Here is a 16,984-nt window from a genome sequence, read left to right on the forward strand (position 1 = left end):
AGCCTCTAGCCATACCAGCCTTCCCCAACCTGGAGCTCTCCAGTGTTTTAGACTACAGCTCCCCTCACCCCTCACCATTGGCCATGCTTTCTGGGGCTGCTGAGTGTTGAGGTCCAAAATATTTGGGGGGCACCAAAGGGTGAGCTACACAGTAAGTAGCATTGTCATCCTCCCACAACTGCTCAGAAATCTAGGGAAGTTCAGGTGGGGGCATGGTAACACCGGCCGCATACTAGACATAAATTTATTTCTTCCATTTCGCCAGATTTCAGAGCTGTTTCAGGAAGGTGGTAACACTCAACTTACAGGGCAGCTAGGAGTTAGTGAGTCTCCTCTTCCATGTTTTGTGTTTAACCTTTTGCCCCCTCCACTCCCGTTCCACATGTCCTGATTTTTAGGTTCAGGAGGGAGGCTGGAGAGCCGATGTGAGCTTCCATTATGAGCTTGTACTGTCCTTGGTGCTGAGATAATTTCAGTATCTTCCCTCTTGGGAAATAACTATTAGCAGACTTTTCAAAACTACAGATTTGGTAATGAATGAAATCTGTGTTTTTTTTCCCCTTTTTACTTCAGTCTGGAGCCAGGAGTTTAAGAGAATATTCTCTCATGGAATTGCTTGTGGTAAGTTTGGATTGATTCCTAGAAACACCAATAGGTTAATCTCTGGCCTGCATAATTGTAATGATAAAAATTGCAACACTTGAGTGTAGATTCATTTAGGTAGCTCTGGTGTACTGTGTGCAGACTGATCCATAGTAGATGATATTCTGTGGGTTTGTGCTGAAATTGTACTGGGATGGTATATGGAAAATCTGGAAAGAGAGGTATGGGGCAGGAAAGTGATCAGTATAGGAACTGGTAGTTATGTGAGGAACACAGATCACACCTGTTGGACCTTTTGAAACCCTTGTCTTATGGGTCTTTCTACATAATCAGTTTACTGTACAACAGAATGTGCATATTTTCAACGCAACTAGAAGCTGAGCCTTTTGTGAAAATTCCACACTTTCCCGGCATTTAAGCTGCAATACTTTTGGAAAATGCTAGTCTTCCACCAGATAATTTATTTATTGATATTGTAATTGCAGCATGAACTGTGGTTGTGTATCTCAAGGACCGTGTAGGGACAGCAACACAATTGTCCCCTGGAGAAAGGCGATTTTCCCCCCACTACTGAACTATTCTATTATGTGTAGATGAGATTTTGTTGTTGTTCAGTCGTTCAGTTGTGTCCGACTCTTCGTGACCCCATGGACCATAGCACGCCAGGCCTTCCTGTCCTGCGCTCTCTCCCGGAGTGTGCTCAAGTTCATATTCATTGCATCGGTGATGCTATCTAGCCATCTCATCCTCTGTCGTCCCCTTCTCCTTTTGCCTTCAGTCTTTCTCAGCATCAGGGTCTTTTCCAGAGAGTTTTCTCTTTGCATTAGGTGGCCAAAATATTTGAGCTTCAGCTTCAGTATCTGTCCTTGCAATGAGCAGTCAGGGTTGATTTCCTCTAGGATTGACTGATTTGACCTCCTTGCAGTCCAGGGGACTCGTAAGAGTCTTCTCCAGCACCACAGTTCGAAAGCATCAATTCTTCGGCGCTCAGCCTTCCTTATAGTCCAGCTCTCACAGCCATACATTACTACTGGGAAAACCATAGCTTTGATTAGACGGACCTTTGTCGGCAAGGTGATGTCTCTGCTTCTTACTATGCTGTCTAGGTTTGCCATAGCTTTCCTCCCAAGGAGCAAGCGTCTTTTAATTTCATGGCTACAGTCACCGTCTGTGGTGATCTTGGAGCCCAAGAAAGTAATATCTGTCACTGCTTCCATTTCTTCCCCTTCTATATGCCAAGAAGTGATGGGGCCAGATGCCGTGATCTTAGTTTTTTTAATGTTGAGTTTCAAACCAGCTTTTGCACTCTCCTCTTTCACCCTCAACAAGAGGCTCTTTAGATCCTCTTCGCTTTCTGCCATTAGGGTGGTATCGTCTGCACATCGGAGGTTGTTGATAATTCTCCCGGCAATCTTAATTCCGACCTGTGATTCATCCAACCCGGCGTTTCTCATGATGTACTCTGCATATAAGTTAAATAAACAGGGTGACAATATGCAGCCTTGTCGTACTCCTTTCCCAATTTTGAACCACTCGGTTGTTCCATGTCTGGTTCTTACTGTTGCTTCTTGACCGTGGTACAGGTTTCTCAGGAGACAGGTAAGGTGGTCTGGTACTCCCATCACTTTAAGAATTTGCCACAGTTTGTTGTGATCCACACAATCAAAGGCTTTAGCGTAGTCAATGAAGCAGAAATAGACGTTTTTCTGGAATTCTCTTGCTTTCTCCATGATCCCGCGAACATTGGCGATTTGATCTCTAGTTCCTCTGCCTCTTCGAAACACAGCTTGTACTTCCGGTAGTTCTCGGTTTGCATACTGCTGAAACCTAGCTTGTAGGATTTTGAGCATAACCTTGCTGGCATGTGAAATGAGCGCAATTGTGTGGTAGTTTGAACACTCTTTGGCATTGCCCTTCTTTGGAATTGGAATGTAAACTGACCTTTTCCAGTCTTGCGGCCATTGCTGAGTGTTCCAAATTTGTTGGCATATTGAATGCAGCACTTGAACAGCATCATCTTTTAGGATTTTAAATAGCTCAGCTGGAATACTGTCATCTCCGCTAGCTTTGTTGTTAGTAATGCTTCCTAAGGCCCACTTGACTTCATTCTCGAGGATGTCCGGCTCAAGTTCAGTGACCACACTATCATGGCTATCAGGGACATTCAGATCTTTCCTGTATAGTTCTTTTGTGTATTCTTTTCACCTCTTCTTAATCTCATCTGCTTCTGTTAGGTCCCTGCCTTCTTTGTCCTTTATCATGCCCGTCTTTGCACAAAACGTTCCCTTGAGATCTCCAATTTTCTTCAAGAGATCTCTAGTCTTTCCCATTCTGTTGTTTCCCTCGATTTCTTTGCATTGTTCATTTAAGAAGGCCTTCTTGTCTCTCCTTGCTATTCTCTGGAACTCTGCATTCAGTTGGATATATCTTCCCCTTTCTCCCTTGCTTTTCGCTTCCCTTCTTTCCTCAGCTACTTGTCAAGCCTCATCAGACAGCCACTTGACTTTCTTGCATTTCTTTTTCTTTGGGATGGATTTCGTTGCTGCCTCCTGAACAATGTTACGGACTTCCGTCCATAGTTCCTCAGGCACTCTGTCTATCAGGTCTAATCCCTTAAATCTATTCCTCACCTCCACTGTATATTCATAAGGGATATGATTGAGGTCATACCGGAATGGTTTAGTGGTTTTCCCTACGTTCTTCAATTTAAGCCGAAATTTTGCAACAAGAAGCTCATGATCTGAGCCACAGTCAGCTCCAGGTCTTGTTTTTACTGACTGTATGGAGCTTCTCCATCTTTGGCTGCAAAGGACATAATCAATCTGATTTCGATATTGACCATCTGGTGATGTCCATGTGTAGAGTCGCCTCTCGTGCTGTTGGAAAAGAGTGTTTGCTATGATGAGCGTGTTCTCTTGGCAAAACTCTATTAGCTTTTGTCCTGCTTCATTTTGTACACCAAGGCCATGCTTGCCTGTTATCCCAGTGACTTCCTACTTTCGCATTCCAATCCCCTATGATGAAGAGGACATCTTTTTTTGGTGTTAGTTCTAGAAGGTGTTGTAGGTCTTCATAGAACCGATCAACCTCAGCTTCTTCGGCATCAGTGGTTGGGGCATAGACTTGAATTACTGTGATGTTGAATGGTTTGCCTTGGATTCGTACTGAGATCATTCTATCGTTTTTAAGATTGTACCCCAGTACTGCTTTTCCCACCCTTTTGTTGACTATGAGTGCTACTCCATTTCTTCTAAGGGATTCTTGCCCACAGTAGTAGATATGATGGTCACCTGAATTAAATTCGCCCATGCCTGTCCATTTTAGTTCACTGATTCCCAAGATGTCAATGTTCAATCTTGCCATCTCATGTTTGACCACCTCTAGCTTACCTTGATTCATTGATCTGACATTCCAGGTTCCTAAACAATATTGTTCTTTACAGCATTGGATTTTCTTTTCACCACCAGACACATCCACAGCTGAGTGTCCTTTCGGCTTTGGCCCAGCCACTTCACTCTTTCTAGTGCTACTTGGAAATTCCCTCTGCTCTTCCCCAGTAGTATATTGGACACCTTTCGACCTGAGGGGCTCATCTTCTGGCGTCATATCTTTTAGCCTTGTGATGAGTTCCATGGGGTTTTCTTGGCAAGAATACTGGAGTGGGTTGCCATTTCCTTGGGTGGGCCATGGGTGGCCCTGCACGGCATAGCTTATGGCTTCACTGAGTTACGCAAGCCCCTTCGCCACAACAAGGCAGTGATCCATGAAGGGGGTAGATGAGATACAGGGCCATTATAATTGAAGAGACTTCTGACGCTGTCATACAAAAGCTAACATGCAATTGAGGTGTTCAGTGTAGAAAGACGTTTTTAAAAAATTGATTCCTGAGTCTTCAGCTGAGATTTCAGCCACATTCTTTTGTAAGTGGGTACAGTCAGCAAGATGAAACTTAGAAAGCTTCTTTCTACAGGAACGATTTCTTAGGGAATCAAAGGATATGCAAGATTAGTTGCTATCCTGCATGCAGGAGTATCCACTGCTATCTTTATTTATTTACAGTATTTGTATACCACTCCACATCCAAAGACCTCGGAGTGAACAGCAGACAGGATAAAGAATAGAAACATCATGCTAAAATAATTTAAAATTACTTTAAATTTTATGAAGAGGTTTTCTGGAAGCTTTCTATGTACATTTTAAATCTGGCCTTCAGACTAGATGTAAGTGATGTGATGTAAGGTTACTAGGACCTGTTTTTTATTAGTTGCTTTTTGAAAATACCTTCTCTGAACCTTTGAGGGTACAGCACATTAAAGATTGTTTCCTCCTTTCCCGTTAAAAAGCCTGTCTTGAATGAAATACTACTTAATTTCAGATGTACATGGAGGAGCCTTGTTTTGACTTCCTGCGAACCAAGCAAACCCTGGGGTAAGTTCACATTCAGCTGCCTTCTTGGAAGTGAGGAGAGCTCTCTACTGTGTTAATGTGGAAACTCCCTATTGCTAGGTAGCACATTAGAGAATATCACAATATGCTACAACTGAAACTGCCAGCAGTGGTTTGGATCCAGTGGTACCCATCACAAGCAGAAGGGAGTTCCTGACTTTTGCCGAGTTCCCCTTGCCCCATATCCCATTTTATTGCAGAGGGATCCCGCAGCCTTCAGGAGCAGCTCACAGTAGTTGCAATCCTAGCCAAAACATTTCAACAATACCTTAATTTGGGTTAATCCAGCAAAACTGCTAGAACATGTTTCTTTGTTATCTTTGGTTTTTTTGTTCTATAGTAAAAATACACAAAACCACCCAACACTGCTTCAATAATTTTTGGTAGCCTTCTTCCTCGGCAGAATGTTCAGCTGGCACATGTACCAGTGGAGCACGACAATTTGATTGGTAGTCTTAGTTCACAATTATAGTAGCATCCACCTGAAAGTAGCTCAATACTTAACATTCCTAAGATGAAATGAACCATATTCATGGAGTGATCTCTTTTTTCCCCACTCACACCCGCTTTGGTTTTAGATATCACGTGTACCCAACTTGCAGGAACACATCTGGGATCCTTGGCTTCTCTGTTACTGTAGCAACACAGGCAACCAAATACAAGTGAGTGGCGCATTTGTTGAATTACATTTCAGTGTTTCTGTCACATCCTGTAAACTCAGTGGTTTTCAGACTTGATATTTTAGATGCAGCATTCTGAAAATGGTATTATATGAACCCTTCCCTAAATCCTCCATCCCTCGCAAACAGTACAATGTAACTTTCTGGGGATGTGTGCAACCTCCTCTCCACTGCCAGATGTGGGACAGTAAAGCAATTCCTTATTCTGTTCAGATTTCATGCTTTGCAGCAGCCTTCAGCCACTACAATCAATTGGTCTTTCCCTCCTTTTGTTGAACTGCCTGCCCCTGGGGACAAAAGTGGCCATGAACAACTCTTGTTCCTTCGTATCTCCTGCTCACTACATTCTTGTTTTAAAATACCTTCAGATGTAACTATACTGTAGTTTTTAATCAAATAGAGTGGTGTGGGGGGGGGGGGGTTCAGGGAGACTACAATAGCAATCATGTGCCTCTAGTAGCTTATAGCCTATGTTGTTGACAGAACAACAGAAGGAGACCCCAAAGGGAAAGAAATTCCCCATCTCCTGTTTTGGCTTGGGGTTCCATAGTTACTCTAGTTTAAGAAAGCTCCCTATGGATTGTTCATCTGGTTGATACATTAACATTCTAATTTATAAATAAGGCATGTAAGTGGGTATCAGCAAAATGTAAAAAAAATGGTAGGCAGAGGCAGGAAAGAGATTTGTTTCACTTCTTGTCTCTATGGTCCTCCCCGCTCTTCCTTGCTTCCTGTGCCAGGTTCTCCCTATGCATATACATGTCTCGACATGTGGCATGAGTGGGTGATTTACCTTTCTCCATCCACTGGTGAATGCCAGTACCATCACTCTAAACCCAATAGAGTTAGGAATTTCCTGTTTCAGTTGGTTAGTAGCGGCTACATGTCCCTGTGACCCATCTCTACAGAGGTGCCTCAAACAGGGACCTTGGTGCTGCCGTGAGCATTGGAACCAAGGTGTAGTTTACCTGAAGAGGCATATATTCATGTGCCTGTTCCTTCCAGCCTAAGATATGAGAGATGGTCTGCATGTGGGCAGCATCTACAGCTTGTGCTGCTTATCTGTTTGGGGGCCCAGGCTACCCAACCTCCCCTGAGCAGCAGACTGCTTACCTAGCCCTGATGCTACAGCACAGGTGCTTACCTTGGCTTTCAAGTGAGTTCTATTACCTTCAGTTTTGTGTACATATACTAGTGGCAGTTACTGAGTGTGGACTGAAAGTAGCTCTGTCCTTTTGTATTTGGGGGTTAAAGTAGAGCAGGTGTCCCCAGCCTTTTTGGAGCCATGGGCAAATTTGGGAAACTGTTGTGGGCAACACCACAAAATGGCTCCCATGGACGATGAGGTTAGTCATATAATGGCTGCTGTGGAGGTTTGGCTAGTCACAAAGGACAAGTAACCCACCCAAGAAACAGAGTATAAACAGAGGTAGGGTCTAAACTCCAAAGCTAATCTACATATTTGACCCCAGAGAAGCATAACAAATTATTTATTTCACCAAAGGTAAACTGGTGAGGCTGAGAGACAATCCATCTCTTGCCATATCCACCCCCCACACACACCAATTCCTGCCCTCATCTATCCCACCCATCCTTCTTTCCTAAGGTTACAATCCTATATATGCTTACATGGAAATCAGTGGGACTTATTTCTGAGTAGGCCTACATAGGATTGCTCTGTTCATCCTATCCACATACACACACCTTCCACAGTCCCAAAAGAAAAAGGGTTTTTCCCTACCTCAACCTCAGCCAGTCCATTCCCCAGCTAGTGTTTCTGCCTCTTCCTCTGCCATCAAAGCCCCCACCCAGGAAGATGTTGCATGTGTGGGTGTGTTGACGAGCAAGAGAAAGGGCTGGAAGGAGAAACTGTAAGGTAAAGCAGGGGGCAGGGGTGGGTGAGAAAAAGCAGGGTTAAGAAGGGACATAAAGGAGGCGGCTATGGACAGGAAAAGGACAGAGAGCAAAAGGGAGAATTTTGTGTGGGCAGAAGATTGGGCAGAGCCAGGTAGCAACTATTTCCTACTCTGCCTGCCTACAGAAGAGCTGATCAGCAGCAGAAACAGGAAGGAGTACCTGGCATCCTAATCTTTTTGAAAGTTTGTATTAAAAAATTTTTTGAAGGGAGGGGAGTGGAGAACTTCATGGTTACCTTGTTGGAGACCCCAGGGATAAAGGGTCTCTAAACTACAAGAGACTCCAGCTGTGTCTAATTCTTTTCCTTTTAGACCTGTGTTGTAGCCACCACCAGCCAAAGCAGGGGTCTCCAAACTTTTTGGGTACAAGGACACATCTGCCAATTTGAAAAAGTGCCCTGCATGCCACCACAAATTGACTGGCCTCCCACCCCTCTACAGGAATCACAAAAATGTTAGGAGTGCCCCCTTATGGGTTTGTGTGTGCACTACCCACTCTGTCATCTCTCTCTGGCTCTTCTCCCTCCCTCCCTCCAGCTCTGGCTTTTTTTCTCTCTCTCTCTAGCGTTTTTCTTCTCTCTCTCTGACTCGCCTCACTTCCTTCCTCGTGCTCTCTAGCTTTCTTTCCTTCCTTGTGTCTCTGTCGCCGACACTTGCCTCACTTCCTTCCTCGTGCTCTCTAGCTCTTTCCTTCCTTCCTTGTGTCTCTGTCGCTGACTTTTTCCTCTCTCTAGTTCCTCTTTCTTCCCCTGTCTCTCTTTCTGTGGCTCATCTCCTTCCTTCCTCTCTGATCCCTCTTTCCCCACCCCCTCTCTCTGGCTCATCTTTTTCCCCATCCCCATGCAACTGAATGGAGCAATTTCTCAGTTCATTTGCTTGTGGGGAGAACAAGCCTGCATACTGAAAATTAGCTGGAGGGAGGCAAGGCCACCCTCCTGCCATGACTCTGTTACTCCAAGGGTCCTTGGTGGGGGGTGGATTCCATCCCACTCCAGCTGATTTTTAGCATAGGGGCTTTTTCGCTCCCCATACAACAAACCAATGGCACAATCTCCATTAGCTTGTATAGGGAGCAAACCCCACCTGCAGAAAACAGGTTGGAGGCAGGGAAGCTCACCTCCCCGCCTCAAGACACTATTCCTCGAAGAGGAATCACTCTATTCACTTGCCCAGGAGGAAAATAGCCTGGTGGGTGCAATGGTAGCCATGGGTGCTGCATTGGAAATACCTGTGCCAGAGGGTTAGTAATATATAGAATGCTTAAGAAAATGTAAGCCATGAAGAAGCAAAGTTATTTAACATCAAGTAAATACCAGCTTTGAAATACTGCTGTAAGAGGATATCAGATGTGATGGATGACTGAAGTCCCATCTCAGCAGACATCATAATATCCTTTGCCTGGAGGTGGAAAACCTGCTTTTTGTTGATAGTCCCAGGTGAGGTGGTGATTTTTACACTTGAATTATAGTAAATTGCATCCAGAGTTCTTTTTTTTTTATACTTAAAAAGGCAAGATTAAAGAGCAGTGCTCCTTTCTCAAAAGGCATCTGCTGATTTCAATACCTAGCTTGGTGTATTTTGTTTTTAATCTTTATATTTCATTGTTCTAATGCATTTTGTTCCACCCTATGATCTGATAATGAAGGGTGGTACATAAATATTTTAAGGGAGCAATCCTATGGCCACTAGGCAGTGGCTAGACGGCGATAGGATACGTCTGTTTCTGGGAACCAACCTCCAAGGTCGGTTGAACCACGCTCCAAGGTTGGTTTTTTGAGAACCAAACTTCCCCTCTTCCCGCTCTGCCTCGCAGGCAGCTCAGAACGGCCCCGTGCTCTGCACTTGGAAAAGGAGCGCAGAGTGGCAAAAATGGGACGTCCGGGGGGGGGGGGTAGGGGGAGGCAGACATGCTGGTACAACACATTCTATGTGCCGTCCGGCAGCTGCTTCCCCCATTCCACCTTCCTGCAGCTAGACAGCCAAAATCAGTTGTCTAGCCACAAATACACAGGAGAATCGCAGAGGGAATGATCCCCTCCACACTTCTCCTGCCCTGCATTGGATAGGTGGCAGCCTATCCCCATAGGATTGCACCCTAAATAACGAAAAGCGAGATTATACTTTTAGACGTCAACATCTATTCTGCTAGGCTGAAGCTTTTGAAAATTGTGTCCAGAAATAATACATATTTGAGTGTAATTTGTTATTTCTCTCAGCTCTGAACTAGTGGATAGGAAGATAGAAGAATTTCTTTCATGCTTTGATGAAAAAATCAAACATATGACTGAAGAGGCCTTCAATACACAGGTAATACATATAAAGACTCTTCTAGTTTTCTAGAAATCTTTTCCTATAAAGTCTTGATCAGGTCGTCATCTCTTGTTTGTCTTATGTATGCACCAGTAACAGTTTCAGGTTTGTATTACTCATTCTGAGACCAGCAACTCCATGAGCCTTAATAGAGACAAGGATGACACAGAAGGGCAAACTTTGCATGGTGGAGCTTTTACCATCAGAATCTTGAAGGGACAGAAGTCATACGTGGTAGAATTTTCCCTTCTGTGCCGTGCTTAGGTGGACCTGCCAATCTTTGTGATGTATTAAAATGGACAACACATGAAGTAGGACTGTAACTGATCGATAGGTCTAAAAAACCAGAATCTTGCTACAGGTCATCTTATACTGTAACTAGTACACTACACATAATGTCTTTGGAGTCGCCCATTTAATTGACACATATGCAAAGAAACCAGGTGGTGTGCTATATGCAGCATTTATTGATTTGAAAGCCACATTTGACTCAATCTATCACACAAGACTCTGGGACAAATTAAGTTCCTCAACTATAGATAAAAATTCTTTTTCTGATTAAATGTTTGTATAACAATACCTGGCTGAAGGTGCGATGCTCTATAGATGGACAGCTTACAGATTCTGTGGTAGCCACAAAGGGGATTAAGCAAGGCTGTCTTTTGGCTCCTGCAGTATTTAATTTGTATATAAATGATGTTGTTAACTATTTAACATCTCCAGTCTATCATGCCCCTAAATTGGCTACAAAAGCTATTTCCATCTTATTGCATGCAGATGATGCTGTACTTCTTTCTCAAACAAAAGTGGATTTAAAAAGACTGATGGGGGCATTTTCTGAATATTGCTAAAAAGAACACCTAGTTGTGAACTATAACAAAACGAAAGTAATGCTGTTCTCTAGACGATATAGGCCCCATAGATGGTATTCAAATACCTGGGTATAGTTCTTCAGTTAACAGGGCATGGTCAGCCCATCAGAAGTATGTGGTGGGAAAAGCGTCTTGGAGTGTTAAAATCTTAATGTGCTTTTCCTGTAACTAGTATTTTTGCTAGCGTATGTCTAGCTGATGTAGTAAACAACTCAACCTCACACAGTGCTATTACAGCTCCACTTTCAGGTTCTGTTGTGGGTAGTCCTTCAGTACACATCTCATTTTTTCAGTGTCTGCAGTGTTCACATGTGAGGATTATCATTCTTTACAGATGTGTAGTTGGAAATAGGCTAGTGCCTTTCATAGCACAAGGTGGGATAGTTTCATCTCATTGTATCACACCAATTTATTTACTTAGAATATTTATAAAATGCCTTTTAATTGAAAGAAAATTCAAAGTGGTTAAGCACTGTGGTGAATTTCAAGAATTATACTAGAAAAGCAAAATACTAGGAGTCAGTGATAGGGATGTCTTAATGTTTTTCTAAAAGCAGTGACTGTTCTTTAACGGTGTGGCTTATCTTTTCTCCCCCAGGTCACAGCTCTCATTAAATTAAAGGAGTGTGAAGATTCCCATCTCGGTGAGGAGGTGGATAGAAACTGGACAGAAGTGGTGACTCAACAATATCTGTTTGACAGGCTAGTCCGGGAGGTATGTCATCCCATCTCCTCCCCAAAATCCTAATATCCAAATTCCTGTATGGGTCAGGTTGAGATTTTTATCTTGGGACTTCTGTAAATAATCAAAGGAGGATCCCCAAGCACTACAAACAAATGTATCTAGTGCTGACAGGACTGGAGTCAAAATGGGGACATGTGTGCACAAATACAAAACTTCAGAGGGATCGAGAATGCTCAGTGACCTCCAAGAGTCATGCAACTGAGTGTCAGTTGGAGAAAAAAATGGAGTGTGGGATGAATGAATTGGCCTGCTTGAGCAAAGGAAGACATAACTGGCTGGAATCCTAAACAGGAGCAATCCTGTTAGGGGATGATACACTGCAACATTTTGTTGCTGGTTGCACTTTTTTGCTAATTTCTGAATAGGTGTAACTATTGGCTCACCCAGCTACACATGTAGCATTATCATCTTTTACACACACACACAGGATGTTATTCTTACCCCTTATTTTATGTATTTATTTGGAATACTCATATACCGCTTAATATAATACAATCTCTAAGTGGTTATAAAATATCTAGCCCTTGTATAATTCCAACTGGCCTTGGGCAGAATTCTTTGCTCAAGTGGTCTGTATGATCTTCTGCAAAATATCCCATATCACACATTCAGATTTAATAGTAACTGAGATGCTCATGTTAAGACTTCCTCCCTTCCTGAACTGTAGAGGTTCCTACATATATATTTATAGATAAAAGGAAATTGCTCAGGCTTTGGGCTGATTCCCATACTATTACTAATATACATGTTAAAACTCATTATTTCACTTTCATTCTGTATTTTCTTAGATTGAAGCTCTCAAATCCCTTTCCCAATCAGAACTAGCTGCCTGGTTCCAAGCACACAGAGGTAAAGAGAGGAAAGTGCTTAGTGTACATGTGAGTATTCATGGCAAATATATTATTTAAAGGATGATCAGCTTAAACTGAGCTGTATTCAAGTGCCAGGCTTAGCTGCTGAACACAGCATTTGTTTATCTTAATGTGCCATTTGAGAGGGGCTGGGGGAAAGCTTTACTACTTTAGAGGTATCAATTTACTTATCTCTATTGTGGCTTGGTGTGGGTACAGGGTAGATAGGCAAGGCTTTGACTCCCAATTGCTTAACAGTAGCAGCAATAAAAACGTATTCTGAAATCCGTTGTTAAAATCCTTCTGCTGTAGTCCAAATGTAGATTTACGTTTGCATACACAGATCATCCCAGCTCAAGACATGCAATAGAAAATTCACTCTCTTTAAGCCAGTTTTCTGCACCTAGTTCTGCTTAGTGGCCCTTGAAATTCTAATAAAGAACAAAGGACAGCATCTGATGCTGTCACAGTGCTACCCCAGTGATGTTGCCCTTCTGTAAACTACTGCTAGTACAACACCATTAGCACTTTTTAGACAAAGGGGGGGGGGAGTGATTCACTGCCAAAATTCAGTAGCAAATTGCCTCCCCCCACCCTTTGCCTAGCAAGTGCTAATGACATTGTGCTAGCATTATGATTTATATCCTGCCTTTTCCCCAATACAGGGACTCAAGGCGGCTTTACAACATTAAGAACTTATACAGTTAAAACCTGTATTGGTTTCAACTAGCATTGGTTGACACTAGTGCAGCCTTTCCCAACTTGGCACCTGTAGCTGTTTTGGACTACAACTTCCAGAATTCCTGACCATCCTGGCTGGGGCTGATGGGAGTTGGAAGTCTAAGGGTGCAATCCTAGGGCTGCTAGATGGCCATAGGATTGTTTGGTTTTTCAGAATCCCTTGGAGCCTGTGCTTTGAGGTCAGTTCCTGGAAAACTGCCTCCCTGCCCCCTTATAGGCAGTGCGGATCATCTCCAGGGTTCTGCGCTTGGAAGAGCAACATGGAGCAGGGTAAAAGGGGGCATTCCCGGGGGGTGGCAGTGCTGGTTTGATGCTTCCTATGCGTTGCCTGGATTCCCCCCCCCCCCCGGGTCCCATGGCTAGACAGCCAAAATCTGCTGTCTAGCTGCGAATGCAGGGTGGCTGGAGCACAGAGAAGATCCCCTCCATGCTCTGCCCACCTTGCGCTGGATAGGCGGTTGCCTCCCCTGATAGGATTGTTCCCTCCAACATCTAGAGGGCACTGATTTGGGGAAGGCTGTGTTAGAGCAACACTGGATACTGCCTAAAGATAATTCAAGGTGAAGTCTACCCATGCCTGGTTTAGGTTATGGATTAGGCTACTCTTGTTCTGGTGGTGGATTGTATTGTTTACTACCTGGTAATTTTTATATTTTCACACTGCAGGTGGTTGGATTTGGAATACATGAAGGTGATGTCGAAAGTTCATCTATCTCAAATGTTCACAGTCCCTCGTGCAATGAAATTCCTCAGCTAATGTTCCTGGATCCTTCCTCTATGGCAGATGCCACTTGTATCAAGGACATCAAAGTGTACACATCAGCTCTCAATGTTCTCCCATACCATAAGATATTAAAATAACTCATCTCAGACTGCAATAACATGTAGTACAACTTAACTACTGACCACTTGAGGAGATCTGGTCTCCTATAAAGAATCGAATCTACCTTGCTTTCTGGAAAATATGTAATTGAATATCCTCTACAGTCTAATCTGTTACAAGCATGTCTTTGAAGGGTCATGGTATACATAACAAAGTGTATATTGGTGAAATTACACAATATAGCTGGCAGGGGAAGTACAGGAAGACTGAAAACATACATAGCAGAAGGGCTGCACCCACCAGCCATCTAACGTAGTGGGTCCTTTTGCTTGAAGTGTTACTTGACTTAGACATAAGGGTGGAAAGAGTGAGGACTATCATGGGTACGTATGCAACTTCAAGTCCTCAACTCAGTTTGTGTTATTTTAGGGGACATAAATGCCTACTGTGGCCTACTATCCAGAGAATTTTGTTAAAATACTTAAAATTGATAACCTGCCTGTGTGCAACAATTCAGAGCAAGAACATTGCTGGCTTCAGAAAAAAAACAGTCATTGCATGAGGTAGTTCAGGATGAGTGTGGAGATACCATGTGCAATAAATTAATTACTCAGATTATAAATTCTGGTTTTTATGTGCAGGTTGTAACATAAGGGTTCCTGAAATCTATCATTAATCATCATTTTTGTTTAAAACCTAGCTAGCCCTTGAAGAAAAACTTGAATATACTTGTAGTTTGATGAAACGAAACAGGATTTTAGGAGACAGAATACTTAACGAACCCACTCCAACTCAGCAGACCTACATATATGTCACTTACACCTGATCTAGTTAATTTCTACTGTCTAAATGCACATTTCAAGGCAGATGTCAGCTTATTTCTACTCAGTGCTTGGAATAGGATACATATTCAGCTGTACATCCACAGCAAGTCACAAGCCCATATCCTCTCCGTTATTGTAGCCATAGTCCCTTCACCTGTACTCAGCTTTCTGAGGGAGAAAATGCCAACTTAAAACACAGATTCTACACAACAAAGTTCTATAATGACTAGAAAATAAAGGAGTGATTTTGCACAGAATTTAAAAGCAACTTGCCACAGCTCTTTCTCAACGGTTTGAAACACATACTTCTCCCCTAGGCAACAAAGCTTGTGACAGTCTTAATCCGCAGGTATTATGTATGTTTGTCCCAACCAAAATATTACACAGAATTCTTAAAATGATTTCTGCAGGGGCTATTACATGTCCTTAATCCTAAACAGGGTGAAGTGGGGAGTTATTGAAATGATCTTATTTCTGGATAGAGCACACATTGAAGGAGAGAAGCAGTCTTTCACTAGTTATCCTAGCATAGGCTGGTCATATTAGAGAGGGAGTAGATAGTCTGTTTTTCCCAGCGGCACAGACACTTTACATTGTGGGGGGTCACACTGACACATTTTCTTATCCCCACCCTTCTTGGATTTTCTTTTGTCCCAGACGCTTCTCTTATGACCTGCCATTGCAGCTACCTGAAACAGTAAGGAAGTAGGAAGTCAGCTGATTGGGAGACCTCCCACATCCTGGCTGCAGAGATGAGGGGAAGCACCAGTGGGCGAGCAAGGAAGAAGTCTGGTGGTGGGGTAGCAGTGCGCCTGTGGGCGGTGCATTGCTGACCTCTGTGTTGAAGCCTTCAGGCTCAAGCTTTTTTGTGTGTCCCCCCCCCCCCATATAGTGTTTTTAGCCAAGCTCACTTATTATAAGACTGAAGGAAAGGAAGGAGTAGACCAATAAAAACAAACTCATTGAGTTTAAAGCTCTCAGAACAATCTGGAATAGAATCAACATGACTGCTTTGTCCAGTTCTGGGCAACAATCTTGTAAGCTAGTGCTGATATAACTATGAAACTGGTCACCTAAACTGTACTCTAGATCATGTTCCAGGTGTTAGCAATACATTTTAAGAGGAGCTTGCATTGCCTGTATTTCCCAAATAGGTCTGGGTGATGAAATTAGTATTTCCTATTGAACAGTATTAACGCATTATCAGCATTGTTTTAACTTGAATATAATGCTGTTTCAAAGCATTCCTGCTGTGAAAAGGTTTACCATGAAATAAAACAATGCATACATTTGAAAATCTATTTTATGAAGCATTATAGATGCACCAGCAAGAACCAAATGGTAATCTATAATTACATTTTCATTTCTAAAAATACCGAAGTTATTTTGGAGAAACAATGAAGTGCCAAAAGTTTTGATTTTCTTTTAAATTCACTAGTTGGTGGATTAGAATCTTGCATTTTCTAAACTGGCCAAAAGAATCCTCATATTTACACAGAAACTAGCTGGCTCTAATGAAGTGAAGCCACGTATATTATGTAAGATGCCAGAATCATATTAACTGGCATCAAATGCCCCATTGCACCTTCTACAGCGGTGGTTAGAATGTACATGGAGGGGCTCAAGCCCAGGTTTTATTAATTCCCCTAGAAGCATGGGAGGTCAGACAGGAAAGGCCAATATAAATTACTGCTACACAGTCAAGGCTCTTCCTGTTTTAATTGTTCGCTGCATCAGTAAGTCCAGTATCCCTGAGATAGGAACGTAACTGGAGGAGACAGGCTCTCCAAAAGAAGAGTACTTGAAAGTTACAATTATAGCCACTAAGCCAAGGCTTGAACTTCATAGGCATGGCCCACTTAATATTTACTGGCGGCAAGTCGCTTGAGTAGTGGCTCATCGTAAACCCAGCATTCTCCATCTTCGTGGAAGAGCTGTAATAAAAGGGCACTCAGTTAATAGTCTCATTGCAAGATCAGGGAAAACTACAACGTAACAGATGGTTGAATGAAACTTACTCGTGTCTCCCACGGAACCTCTTTCTCCTTCCTGGTTCTAGCTTCAGCTCTTTGCCTTTCTTCAAGCCTGTGCTTAGCTTCAGTAGCTGCATCAATGTCTCTGATCTTTAAGTTGTAAGTTACATCTTTCCATAGGCTAAAAAACCAAAAAAAAA

At 42.8% G+C, this 16,984-nt stretch overlaps 2 protein-coding genes across 8 annotated transcripts in view; one reads left to right on the forward strand and one right to left on the reverse strand.

The window, feature by feature from the left end:
* NRDC (nardilysin convertase) overlaps positions 1 to 15,306 on the forward strand; it is a 49,888-nt gene extending 34,582 nt beyond the window's left edge. Inside the window, exons 25-31 of the mRNA XM_084852505.1 lie at positions 574 to 621; positions 4,979 to 5,031; positions 5,628 to 5,711; positions 9,862 to 9,952; positions 11,426 to 11,542; positions 12,361 to 12,450; positions 13,831 to 15,306. Of these exons, the coding sequence (XP_084708631.1) occupies positions 574 to 621; positions 4,979 to 5,031; positions 5,628 to 5,711; positions 9,862 to 9,952; positions 11,426 to 11,542; positions 12,361 to 12,450; positions 13,831 to 14,025 (678 nt within the window). The 3' untranslated portion in view covers positions 14,026 to 15,306. The remainder of the gene's footprint in view (positions 1 to 573; positions 622 to 4,978; positions 5,032 to 5,627; positions 5,712 to 9,861; positions 9,953 to 11,425; positions 11,543 to 12,360; positions 12,451 to 13,830) is intronic.
* A 790-nt stretch (positions 15,307 to 16,096) lies between these two features.
* OSBPL9 (oxysterol binding protein like 9) overlaps positions 16,097 to 16,984 on the reverse strand; it is a 102,754-nt gene continuing 101,866 nt past the window's right edge. For all 7 annotated transcript variants that reach the window (XM_084852509.1, XM_084852508.1, XM_084852510.1 and 4 more), the window contains 2 exons: positions 16,830 to 16,965; positions 16,097 to 16,745 (listed from right to left, as the gene is read on the reverse strand). In XM_084852509.1, coding sequence (XP_084708635.1) covers positions 16,671 to 16,745; positions 16,830 to 16,965 — 211 coding nt within the window. In that variant the 3' untranslated portion in view covers positions 16,097 to 16,670. The remainder of the gene's footprint in view (positions 16,746 to 16,829; positions 16,966 to 16,984) is intronic.

This window comes from Heloderma suspectum, chromosome 4 (genome assembly GCF_057233095.1).
Source record: "Heloderma suspectum isolate Gila_16-S chromosome 4, 16-S_ref, whole genome shotgun sequence".
Taxonomy (NCBI): domain Eukaryota; kingdom Metazoa; phylum Chordata; class Lepidosauria; order Squamata; family Helodermatidae; genus Heloderma; species Heloderma suspectum.